This window comes from Danio rerio, chromosome 6, assembly GCF_049306965.1.
Source record: "Danio rerio strain Tuebingen ecotype United States chromosome 6, GRCz12tu, whole genome shotgun sequence".
NCBI classification, from domain to species: Eukaryota; Metazoa; Chordata; class Actinopteri; order Cypriniformes; family Danionidae; genus Danio; species Danio rerio.
The window spans coordinates 51,213,412-51,225,926 of NC_133181.1; the positions used below are offsets into that span (position 1 = coordinate 51,213,412).

Genomic DNA, 12,515 nt, shown 5'->3' on the forward strand with positions numbered 1-12,515 from the left:
AGCGCACTGGCGCCGTTGTCCTGTGGCTGCCGTCGCATCATCCAAGTGTATGCTGCACACTGGTGGTAGTGTGGAGAGACCCCCCTCATGATTGTGAAGCGCTTTGGGTGTATGGCCATACACAATAAATGCGCTATATAAATACACATTACATTACATTACATTACATTACATTCTACGCCCCCTGCTGCTGGAACCAGCTTCCAGAAATGATCAGATGTGCTCCAACGTTAGACACATTCAAATCAAGATTGAAAACACATCTGTTTAGCTGTGCCTTTACTGAATGAGCACTGTGCTTCTTTTCTTTTTCATTCTTTTATAACCTGTTTAACACATTTTAATCCGTTTTTATCTGTTTTTAATCATTTTTATAATCTGTTTTTATTTTCTTTTATTCTTGTTTATGTAAAGCACTTTGATTTGCCACTGTGTATAAATTGTGCAATATAAATAAACTTGCCTTGCCTATTTACTATGCACTTGAAGTTAAAGCTAATAGACGTAGACACCACACATTTTGGATGTTTTTAATTCATGTTATCTTAAAAAGTTTATAGGTCCAACATCTTCTTCTCTGCTCCGAATTAAAAATTGAGGCTTAAAGATAGACAATGTCTTCCTTCCACTTCTCGATTCCCCTTAACCCTCGACATCTCTGCAAGCCCCCAGACCGCAACCCTTGTCATTCTGACATGAAGGAAAAACTTTCTTTCTGAAAAACATACCGTGAACGGATTGATGGATTCAAGCCGTTAGCTTTGAATCAAAGACCTCCGATCAGCAGCCTTATTGTTTTGTGTAAAAAAAGAGATAGAAGGAGTCGGTTTCATTTCTTTTGACAGTGGACGTGAGCGAGATCTTCTGAGGTTTCCTCCTTCTCTCAATCTTCATTGCTTCATCCTTCAAACTATTGGCTGAGTGGTGATTTGGGGTTGTGTCTACTTTTTTCGTTTTGGCAGTTTCCTGGTGCTGAGCTGCTCTCTTCTTTCTTTCTTTGTCTCTATGCGCAGCATCTATAGTAGCGCAGAAGTGGTGGTGTCAGATGCAGCCGTGTATGGACGGTGAGGAGTGTAAGGTGTTGCCGGATCTAAAAGGCTGGAGCTGCAGCACAGGCAACAAAGTCAAGACGACCAAGGTGAGAAGGAGCCCGTCCAATTACATTCCTGTATCCAGACCTATAGCTGTCAGAAAAATATCGATACCAGCTGGAGGAATTTCTCCGAATATCAGCAACAATACTGTATAGTAAAAGGAGTTCAAATAGACTAGGCCAATGTATTCATTATAAATAAAAAAATAAGATTAGATCTATTATATTTATATTTTAGCACAGTTTATAATGTAGTGCATGTGTGTGTTTGTTATTTTATATTTATTGTGCTTTACAGTAAATGTATATATTATAATTAGGTTAAAAAGAATATATATATTTATATATTTTTATATTTGTTATATATATATATATATATATATATATATATATATATATATATATATATATATATATATATATATTTTTTTTTTTTTTTTTTTTTATGTGAACATATATTTTAACAATGTATTTTAGAATGTAGCCCGGATTTCTTATTTTAAATAAATTGTTTCCAACAACAGCAACCACAACAACAAATGTTCAACAACAAACTAGTGCTCTTTGCATTTGATAATAGTTATTATTATTATTATTATTATTATTATTATTATTATTATTATTACTTGTTACTTATTTTTATTTATTTATTTCAATTTTTTTTAAACAGGAAAAGACTAAAAGATCAGGCCTGACACAGCATGAATGCTGTTTTTCAGCAGGTTCCTGCTCTGCAAAACATAAAAACAGACAGACATCTCATCCATCAACACAGTACAAACAATCACCAAACATATAAAATAGAGAAAAGCAGGCTACTATTTCTGTGGCTACAGCGATAGTTGACCATCAGATGACGAACATGTGATTTTTAAAAAAGTCTCAGTGTCGGTATTGTTTTTAGATGTTGTGGGATTTCATTCCAGGCTTTTGTGAAAACATAAAAGAAAGATCTCTGTCCATAAAAGTTTTAAAAGTCGATACTGGGAAACATCCATTTGTAACAGATCTGGTGGATTGATAACCAACATATATTTTAAACAAATATTTTAACAAAGATATAGGCAAACTTTCTTAATTTATCATTTAAAAGGAATGAATGATTTAATGATGACCTCATAATAATGACGGTAAATTGTTTTTGATTTTAAGAAGCACATAAGAAGATAGACATTGCAATATTTAGTTTTTCTGCAATTCATATTGCAATATGAATATTATTTCACAACATATTTATACTTTTGTACTTCTATTTAGAAAGAAATAATCATTTTACTTTGACTGGGAAACTGTATGTGAGTGCATGTGCAAAAAATATGCATAATTACCCAAAAGTACATAAAATCAACAAATTAAAGCAATTATTAGCCCCCCTTTGATTTTTTTTATATATATATTTTCCAAATGATGTTTAGTAAGGACATTTTCACAGTATGTATGATAATATTTTTTCTTTTGGAGAAAGTCTTATTTATTTTATTTTAGCAAGAATAAAAGCAGTTTTTAATTTTTAAAAAAACATTTTAAGGTCAAATTTTTTATGGCCCCTTTAAGCTATATTTTTTTCGATAGTCTACAGAACAAACCACTGTTATAGTTAACCAAATTAACCTAGGTAAGCCTTTAAATGTCACTTTAGGCTGTCTAGAAGTGTCTTGAAAAATATCTAGTTAAATATTATGTACTGTCAACATAGCGAAGAGATAAAATAAATCAGTTATTAGAAATGAGTTAGTAAATCTATTGCGTTTAGAAATGTTAAAGAAAATCTTCTCCTCGTTGAACAGGAAAAAAAATAAACAGGGGCGCTAATAATTCTGACTCCACTGTATATAGGTAATCAGTCAGTTTTCTTGAAATATCAAGAAACCATAGCAACCATGAATAGGAATCTAATTGTAATATACATTCCAATATGCATCTACATATAAAGAGTTCAGATGCAAAAACCTCTAAATGCCATTATATATTCTTTTAAAAGTAACATTTTTCTCAAACTCTCGTGTGTAGACTTAGAAATTTTAATTTTATAGTTATGAATAAGTTCATTTCATTGCCTTTAAAGTGAAATACTTGAACATAAACATAGGAGGCTGAAAAAATTAAAATTTTAGGAGAAAATTTCCGATGGCATTTAGAGATTTTTGCATCTGAACTCTTCATATACACTCTCAGAAGTCAGAACTAAAGCTACAAAGCTGTCACTGGGGTGGCACCATTTCAAAAAGCACACATTTGTACTTTGAAGGTACCAATATGGATCCTTTAGGTAAAAAAGTGTGCCTTTTCAAAGCATACCACCCCAGTAACAGCTTTTGTTTTCTGAGAGTGTAGATACAAATACAATTTCAGTAAGAAATGTAGATTTTGCAGTCCAATAAATACAACACAATACTTTTCTTATGTAGTCAGGGTTTCTATCCTTACGGTTTTATTCCTCACAACACACTAGTTTTCTACCTTCCTCGGCTGTCATGCTTTCAGCTTGTTAGTGCCTCTTGCATTTGACATTGCCTTTAAATAAAACACAACCTGGGACCCAAGGCAACCTTTGTTGTGCAAAAAAAAAAAGGCCAGACAAAAGCAACACAATGTGGTGTTGCGTTTAGAAAAGTCAGTGCAGGGCAATGATGCGCTTCCGCAGGTTAATGTGAGTTATTGTTTTTATGTTTGCCGCCGTGTGTTTTGCGAGCCGCTGTGTGTGTACGGTTGACACGCAGGGCTTGTAACCATCCATCAGACTGAGAAGTTTGACTCACCAAATGCCTGCGCTTCAGTCGAGTCCTCCATTATTCATGGGGCAGAGGGGCCTGCGTGAGGCAGACCTTTTTTTACTTTGGCTCTGTTAATAATTCATGCGGCTGCGCTCACGTCAACAGCAGGCAGACCTCTGAGGTGCTGGGAGATTCTCTCAAACCTGGGCTTGATTTTGGGGCCCTCCAGGCCACTGTCCGAGCGTGCAATATAGGTGCAAGAAGACATCCCAGAATCAGATTGTTTCATCTGTGCAGTTTATCAGAGGTCTGATCACTCTGATCACTGCTTTAAAGGGGGAGCTCAAACCAGAAATTTAAGTCCTGACATCATTTAGTCACCCTTAAAGGGAAAGATCAACCAAACATGGACATTTGCTGTTCATTTGGTCTCTCTAAGGATATCAAAGATGTAGATGGCTTTTTTTCTTCAGTAGAACATTAAAGAAAGTTTGAGCTCAAACCAAGATCTTTGGAGATTTTTATTTTTTATGTCAGTGGTAACCATAACTATTCAATTCAATTTAAATTCATGTTTGTTTCTATAGCGCTTTTACAATGTAGATTGTGTCAAAACAGCTTAACATAGAAGATTCTATTAAATTGAAACTGTGTTAGTCCAGTTTTCAGAGTTGAAGTTCAGTTTAGTTTAGTTCAGTGTGGTTTATTATTCATTGCTGAAAGTCTGAAGACTAAAGAGAGTATTCATCGATGCGCAGCTCCACAGGTCACAAACCAAGCAAGCCAGTGGCGACAGTGGGAAGGAAAAACTTCACCAATTGACAAAAGTGAAAGAAAAAACCATGAGAGAAACCAGGCTCAGTTGGGAATGACTCCTCTGGAAAAAACTTCCTGTGCAGAGCTGCAGTTTAGGTGCCGAAGTATCTACTCAGTATACTATTTGAGCAGGGCCAAACAGAATATGCAGACATTTTTTGCTGTTTCATGAATTTTGTAAAAAATCTGCAGATTAATGTCTAATGATTTTGTGTTAGGAACTACAATAAGCACATGAAAAAAACACTTGAAACTATTTAAGATTTCAGAATTTTAAAAAATATATATTTTTAAAATTTAATATTTGCATTGCAATATGAAGACCTAATAGTTTCTGATCCCCTTTGACTTTCATTTTTTCCAAACTAAAAATGTCAGCAATTGTTTCAACACAGGTTCATTGTGAAAATATACCCCCGTATACATTTTTGGAGATTGTAAATTATGTAGCCAGAGCTATGTCTGGATGCATTTTATCTTTAAAACAAATGCTACGGAGCGGTATGACTTCACCGATGGCTTCTGTTTCTTTTCACGCTACCAGCTGACTGTTTATCTCTATAAGGACGTTTTTTTCTGCTTTACCGGTTTGCTTAAAAGCTTGCCATGTATGTTGGCGGATTTGAGATGCAGAGGGTAGACTGCGACAATAGGGTTCAAGCCTGGCAAAGAATGGTTTAAGAAAGCAGGTAAAACAAAAGACAAAAAATAAAATAAACAAGTGAATAACAGAGTGAGAATGTGGTAAAAACATGGCCAATTTTAGGCGGCTGCAGGGACATTTTTTTTTTACTGGATTGCTTGAAAACACTATCGGTTGGGTTTAGGGAAGGGGGTGGGTGAGTGTATCGGTCAGTCAGTCTCTCAACTGCAGCCTCTGGTGAATTTACATGAGAACAGCAGGCATGAATGGCACTTGCAAGAAAAATTTGAGAACTGTAAAAGCGTACACAGCGGCCTCTGGTGGATTTGCTAATACAAAACTGGCATAAAACATAGCTCCTGGGACGTATTTCACTCTCTCCAGAAATGTATATAGGAGTATGTATCAATAATGAGCCTGGGTTGATTTGTTTGGTAACTCAAATTCTTCAAAATGTATTTTATGTTTAACAGAACTTTAAAAGGAACAAAACGAGGGCATGTAAATAATAATAAAACTATTTTCTATTTTTGGGTTAACATTTATAATTATGTCATGAAAATATGAACAATAACGATTATTATTATTATTTAGTTATTTTAATTAGTTATAACTTACTCTTTATTAAAATGTCACAAAAATTTATACAAAAATGCCAATACAAATATTAAAAAATTTCAAATACTTAAGTGCAGTGTTGTCATAACAGAAATAAATTTGTTTTAAAAACTAATCAAAGTAGCAATAATGATTAAAAATTGTTAAATATTTCATGGCATTACTAAGTATACTGCATTTTTAAATAAATACAACCTTGCTTAGAATAAGATTTTTTTTCCTAAACCTTTTTATTCCCTAATATTCTTTTCAAGAGTTCACACTTGGCTAATGATTAATTATAAAGCTTGTGCTGTCCCGGGAGAGAGCCCTCAGCTAATAAGATCCTCGAGCCCGGGGCTCCCTCCCGTTTGCAAAATGAGAGTGGAGTTTGAGCTCAGGTAGATTTTGAAAACTCCCCTGCTGCTAATAAACAGATAGTGATTGCTCTTAAGAGATAACTACTTACTAGGAGCATGTCTATAGTGCCGACTTGGATTAGTCAATTAACTTAAGTTGCATGTTTTTGGACGGTGGGTAGAAACCGGGGAACCCTGAGGGAAATCCACTTGAGCATGGGTAGAACGTGTAAACTCTGCACAGAAATGTTGGCTGGCTTGGTAAGAACTTGGATAAAAGTGTCTGCTAAATGACTAAATGTAAATGTAAACTAGAACCAGTGACGTTCTTGCAGTGAGGCAACAGTGCTAACCTCTGGGCCACCGTGCCACCCATCTAGGAAAGGAGCAGGAGGTGGAAGGGGGGATTCTTTAAAACAATGATATCTGTCATATGGAACTTTGGGTATTTATAATGGCCTAGGAATCGTCTGATTGGTGAATCATGAATTGAATAATGTGGGACCAGTCGCAAGCAATCATAAGCATGTGATCCTCTCGAAATTACCTTAAAAATAAACTTATTCTGGCTTTATGATGGCGCAGTGGATAGCACAATTGCCACACAGCAAGAGGGTCACTGATTTGAGCCTCAGCTGGGTCAGTTGGTGTATCTGTGTGGAGTTTGCATGTTCACTCTATGTTCGCCTGGGTTTCCTCCGGGTGCTTCGGTTTTCCCCACAAGTCCAAAGACATTCGGTACAGGTGAATTGGGTAAGCTAAATTGTCCGTAGTGTATGTGTGTGAACGAGTGTGTATAAATGTTTCCCCAGGTTGGGTTGCAGCTGGAGGGGCATCTGCTGCGTAAAACATATGCTGGAAAAGTTGGCGGTTCATTCCACTGTGGCGACTCCAGATTGATAAAGGGACTAAGCCAAAAAGAAAATGAATGAATGAATTCTTTCATTCTTCTACTTATCATTTTATTTGACCAAATCTCAGAATTTGTAGGACAGCGGTTCTAAATTCAACATGTCCTATTGCAGAAAACATACTAAACCAGACTATCTTGAGCAAAGTGACAAATGTCATATTTCACTGCTCAGTCTGAACATGTCCAGTCACATACAAACTGAAGCGCCAGTACAGTGAGAGAAGCAAGCAGGCAGCAAAGAGTCCTCGGCCAGAACACCTTCCTCTTCCTCAACGTGTCCTCCGGCTGCCTGCTGGCAATGACCTGAAGGTGTCGATTACACAGAGCTTCCCTTAGCAGCCTGTATCTCCGGCCTCATCCACGGCTACAGAGACCTGTCCTGCTCTGGCCTCTGAACCCAGTGCCATGCTTTCGTGTCATAAGAGCTGGAACAGGACCAGACTTGCATGCGAAAGCCTCTCGGATCCAGAGGAACTAGCGGTTTTTGTGTCCCTCAGTGCGGGTCTCTATTTCAGGCCGAGCTCCTGCTGCTTGGTGACACTTGCATAGGTGACGATACTGTGTGCCTGTGTGAGCTTGTGTCTGTTCTCTTACTAACACTTCGTGCCTTGGAGGATTTCATTTTTAGAGAAGATTATTCCTTTTTTTGTGGTGTTGGAGCTAATGTTCGAGGAATAATTAGTTAACACTCTGGGATTGTTGGCATTGTTGTGATACGGTGTGTGCTGAAGTGATGGTAAGTTTAGTTTAGCAATCTGATGTTTAACTTTTCTAACTGGTTCAGCAGTAATGGGTATATACAGTTGAAGTCAGAATTATTAGCCTCCTGTATATTTTTCCCTATTTCTGTTTAACAAAGTGAATATTTTCACTTTGAACACGTTTCTAAGCATGTAGTTTTAATAACTAATATCTGATAACTGATTTCTTTTATTTTTGCCATGATGACAGCACATAATATTCTACTAGATATTTTTCCAGTTACTAGTATTCGGTTTAAAGTGACATTTAAAGGCTTAACTAGGTTATTTAGGTTAATTGGGCAAGTTAGGGTAATGAGGCAAATCGTTGTATAATGATGGTTTGTTCTGTGGACAAAACAAATATTGATTAAGGGGGCTAATAATATTAACCATAAATGTTTTTTTAAAAATAAAAAATTACATTTTTTCTAACCCAAATAAAACAAATAAGACTTTCTCCAGAAGAAAAAAATATTATAGGAAATACTCTGAAAATTTCCTTGCTCTGTTAAACATCATTTGGGAAATATTTAAAAAATAAATAATAAATAAATCAAAGGAGGGCGAAAATTTTGACTAAAATTAATTTTGTCCAAAGACATTGCCTGTAGGTGAATTGAATAAACTAAATTGTCCAAGCATGTTTGTGAATGTGTGTGTATGGGTGTTACTCAATACTGGGTTGCAGCTGGAAGACCATCCGCTGTGTAAAACATGCTGGAATATTTGGAGGTTCATTGCACTATGCAACCTCTGTAATAGAGACTAAGCCGAAGGACAATGAATTAATGAATGAATGTCTCAAATAAAAGTTCTATTATATATATTATTTAATTCTGCATCCAAATAAGAAACTATCAACAAAATCTAACAAATAAATTATGAAAGTAATCTATTAGCTTGTATACATACACACAAACACACAATAAAGGTTTTGAATAAATTAAAAACAAGTAATTTTTTATTATTTCATGTTTTTGCTTTTCTTTTAATTTTCTTGTAGTCATTAGTTGTTTAAAATTCTAATATATATTAGAATTATTTTTATTTTTGAAGAATCCCCATCCACCCCAATTCCCCCTTTCCTTTTTAAGGCTGGCAGCTACAGTAGCTCTCTGCTACTCTCACATGGTCGCCCACTGAATCTAAGCAGGGCTGCACCCAGTCAGTACCTGGATAGGGAAAGCTAGGTTGCTGCCAGAAGTGGTGTTATTGAGGCCAGTGGGGGGCGCTCAACCTGCAATCTGTGTAGGTACTATTGTCCCACTATATTGATGGGGACTCTATACTGCTGAGTGAGCGCCGTCTTTCGCATGAGATGTTAAACTGAGGTCCTGATTCTCTGTGATTGTTAAAAAATCCCAAGATGTCCTTCAGAAAACTGTAGGGGTTTAACCCCGGCATCCTGGCCAAATTTGCCCACAGGCCTCCTACCCATCCCCCAATATTATATTTGGCTTCATCACACTGTCTCCTCCCCACCAATCAGTTGGTGTGTGGTGTGCGATCTAGCGCAATAAGGCTACAATTGCGTCATTTAGGTGGATGGTGCATACTGGTGTTGGATGAGGAGATTCCCCTACAATGTGTAAAGCGCTTTGAGTGTTTAGAAAAGCGCTATATAAATGTAAGGAACTATTATCATTATTACAGGGGGAGCTCTCGAGACCTACCTGATCTTGGAACCTCATATGCTATATGACCAGGCAGTAGCCTTAGGCTCACATATCTCTGAGCTCAGGGTTCTCTCTCGGGACAGCATGCCAAACCTGCAATAAGTATGAAGCAATAGCTGAGTGTGAACTCTTGAAAAATAGTAATTATTGTAAAATGATGCTATATTGATGTGCACATGTCCAAGCATCTGTAGCTGTATCCATTCTAGACCTATATTAGCCTCGTCTGCTCATGTAAAACATGCTAATTGTACTGTACTTTACTGTTGTAAATTGTATTTTTAAACTTCTTTGATTTGACACTGAATTATTTGCAGTGCTGCCCTGAAATCATATTCAAACTCCTCTTTTTCAGGTCACACGATAGTCTGGGACCAACATACATTTGGGACTAGCAGCATTTTTTTTCTCTCTCCCCATTTTTTCGATCAAAGCAATGGAAATGAAGATACATAGACTTCAAACTACTTCACAACTATCGGGATCAACTTGTTGGACCTCAACTGAATACTAATGTCACTTGGAATAGACCATTTAAACACATGGAGTGTTTTCTCTCTCTTCCCCTTGTCCTCTTCTACAGTATTTTCACTCTGCCAGACTCCTGTCTTTTGTTTTATAAAAGTGTCGGACAAGATCATACGCCATGTAAAGTAAATATTACATTTAAAAAAAATCAGTTCAGAGACAATTCTGCCACCATGGATTATAACGGATTTCGTTTTTCAAGCGAAAGTGGACTCGAGAGGATCACTTATTACTTAAATCATATGTTCCAGAGGCACTAATATTCATTCCACTATCCTTCAGTGCCAATATTTTCTTTCTTCTACTATGAGCAGAATTTTTGATCAGTGTGAGGTGTATGTTTTTTTGGCTATGGTTTTGAAACGGGACTTGTGCAAAAACAAATCGCAAGTGTTATGATAAGAATTACAGGTATTAAACCTGATAAAATGTGTACGGGAGCTGTAAAAAAGATGGCAAAAAAGATTTATTGTTTGTTTTTAAAAGCCTTGGTGGCCAATATTGAGTCAAAGTGTCAGTATTATCTCAAATAAAACTCTATCTCTATGGAAAATATCGTCCGATTCTAACTTTGAAGAATGATTACTGAAGAAAAAACATCCACCGACAGCACAAAAAGAATAAACAATCAGACACCTTTCATTTTCCATCTGTCAGGTCGCCAACTTTGATGAAATCTTCAAGAGCGTCGAGATGTCACATGACTATGCTAATGTTTGCGTCCGAATTGACGTGTAGCTTCTTGCTTTGATATACAGATTTATGTGCAGACGCCGCGCTATTAACATGCAGTCTGGGAGTCACGTAGCGCTTATGCAGCTGTCACAGAGCACTTCAGACTGACTTGCACAGGGCAGGGCTAATGCTATTAGCATAATACCATTTGCCAGTGATTTTGTCTGGCTAATTTACCATTAGCAATATCAACAGCCGAACAAGGAGGGGCACCGCAAGGTTAGTCAAGATGTCATTTACTTTGAGGAGCGAGTCGCACAAAGGCGAGTCCCCAACATGTCATAAACATAATGTTCTGATGTTGGAGCGTTCATAATGATGGACTAATGTACTAATGTGTTTAGCTAATTGCAGACAGTGAGCAAGCTTTCAACTGAAAGAATGTGTCATTAGACAAGAATTGGAGATAAAAGCATTTAGGCTTGCTTGTGTGTGTGTGTTGAGGCAGTTTTGAGTGCTTTGACTGTGCTTTCAGGTCATGGCATTTGGATGAAGAGTCAGTCCTGTGAAACGGAGAACTCAAAGACCTTTCTCGCCCTTGAGTCACGGTAGGTGGTTGAAGTACTGTATTTGTGAGTGTTGCAGAGTTAACAAAAACCAGCAAGACTTGACCACTTTTTTCAGTACAGCAGTTTAACACTAAAGGTCTCGTAAAGTGCTTTGAAGTGTGCATTTTTTTATTGGATGTTTAAGGTCATCTCAACTGAAACATGAAAACAGGGCGGGGCATTTAGTAGCTCCTCCCCTTTATAAAAACATCCAATCGTGTTTTGTTTTTATCACAGCTCTGTCAGTGAGAGCGATGGAGATCAAGCGCATCAAATAAAAAGCGAATGTGTCGTAAAGGAGGTGGGGTATGTCAGATACTAGAGAGCATTTGATTGGTTAGAAAATTTGACGAGACACATTTGAACTTCTTGTGAAAATTTTCCACCTAAGTCCCATTCGCACATGAGCTTGTTCTTACTTAACCTTGTTCTTCTGTTAGTGACTTTGGAATCTTCTAAAAAAGAGAACACATGTACAAGGTTAGTAATTTGCATTCTACATGCTCAGACCAGCTCCAGTTAAGGGCTTTCTGCAAATTGCCACTCGTCCAGAGAAACACAATTATGGCACTGAAACAACAGACAAGGAAAAATAACTTTAATCATAATGAATGTGATGTTTTGCTGTCGAAGGTAGAAAAAAGTTGCATAAATCTAGAAGGACTTTTCTGAGCCACTTAAAAAAAATAGTAAGCATGTTTTGACACATGGTCTAGTGATTACCGATTGCGAACGAATCGTTCTTTTTAACCGGATCTTCAAAGTGAACCAGTCGAACCAGTTCACCAAATCAAACTGAATAATTTGTAACATTTTGCATCTCCAGTAAGTACTTATCCACAAATTACGTACTTTCTAAGATCCCTGAATCCCTCTTTGACGCGAAATAAACCAATTTCCAGAGTAATTCAGTTATTAGAACAGTACACTTGGATTTGAGAAACCGTAAGCTGATAAAACTGGAATACGGCGCATATGTGTGTAGTAGTGGTGAACCAAACACAAACAGTACGTGACAGCACATTACCATCTGAACTCTGAATCAAACTTGGACAACTGATTAATACTGCAGTGCGGGAAAACCGAGGACTCAAATGAAAGGATCTGGCTAAACGTACGTTTATTTCATAACAGAAAATCGCAAAGGAAT

The 12,515-nt window shown here is 36.9% G+C and overlaps 1 protein-coding gene across 1 annotated transcript in view; it reads left to right on the forward strand.

The window, feature by feature from the left end:
* tafa3a (TAFA chemokine like family member 3a) overlaps window positions 1-10,635 on the forward strand; it is a 203,146-nt gene extending 192,511 nt beyond the window's left edge. Inside the window, exons 4-5 of the mRNA XM_002662529.6 lie at window positions 1,014-1,138; window positions 9,910-10,635. Of these exons, the coding sequence (XP_002662575.2) occupies window positions 1,014-1,138; window positions 9,910-9,921 (137 nt within the window). The 3' untranslated portion in view covers window positions 9,922-10,635. The remainder of the gene's footprint in view (window positions 1-1,013; window positions 1,139-9,909) is intronic.
* The last annotated feature ends 1,880 nt before the right edge of the window (window positions 10,636-12,515 follow it).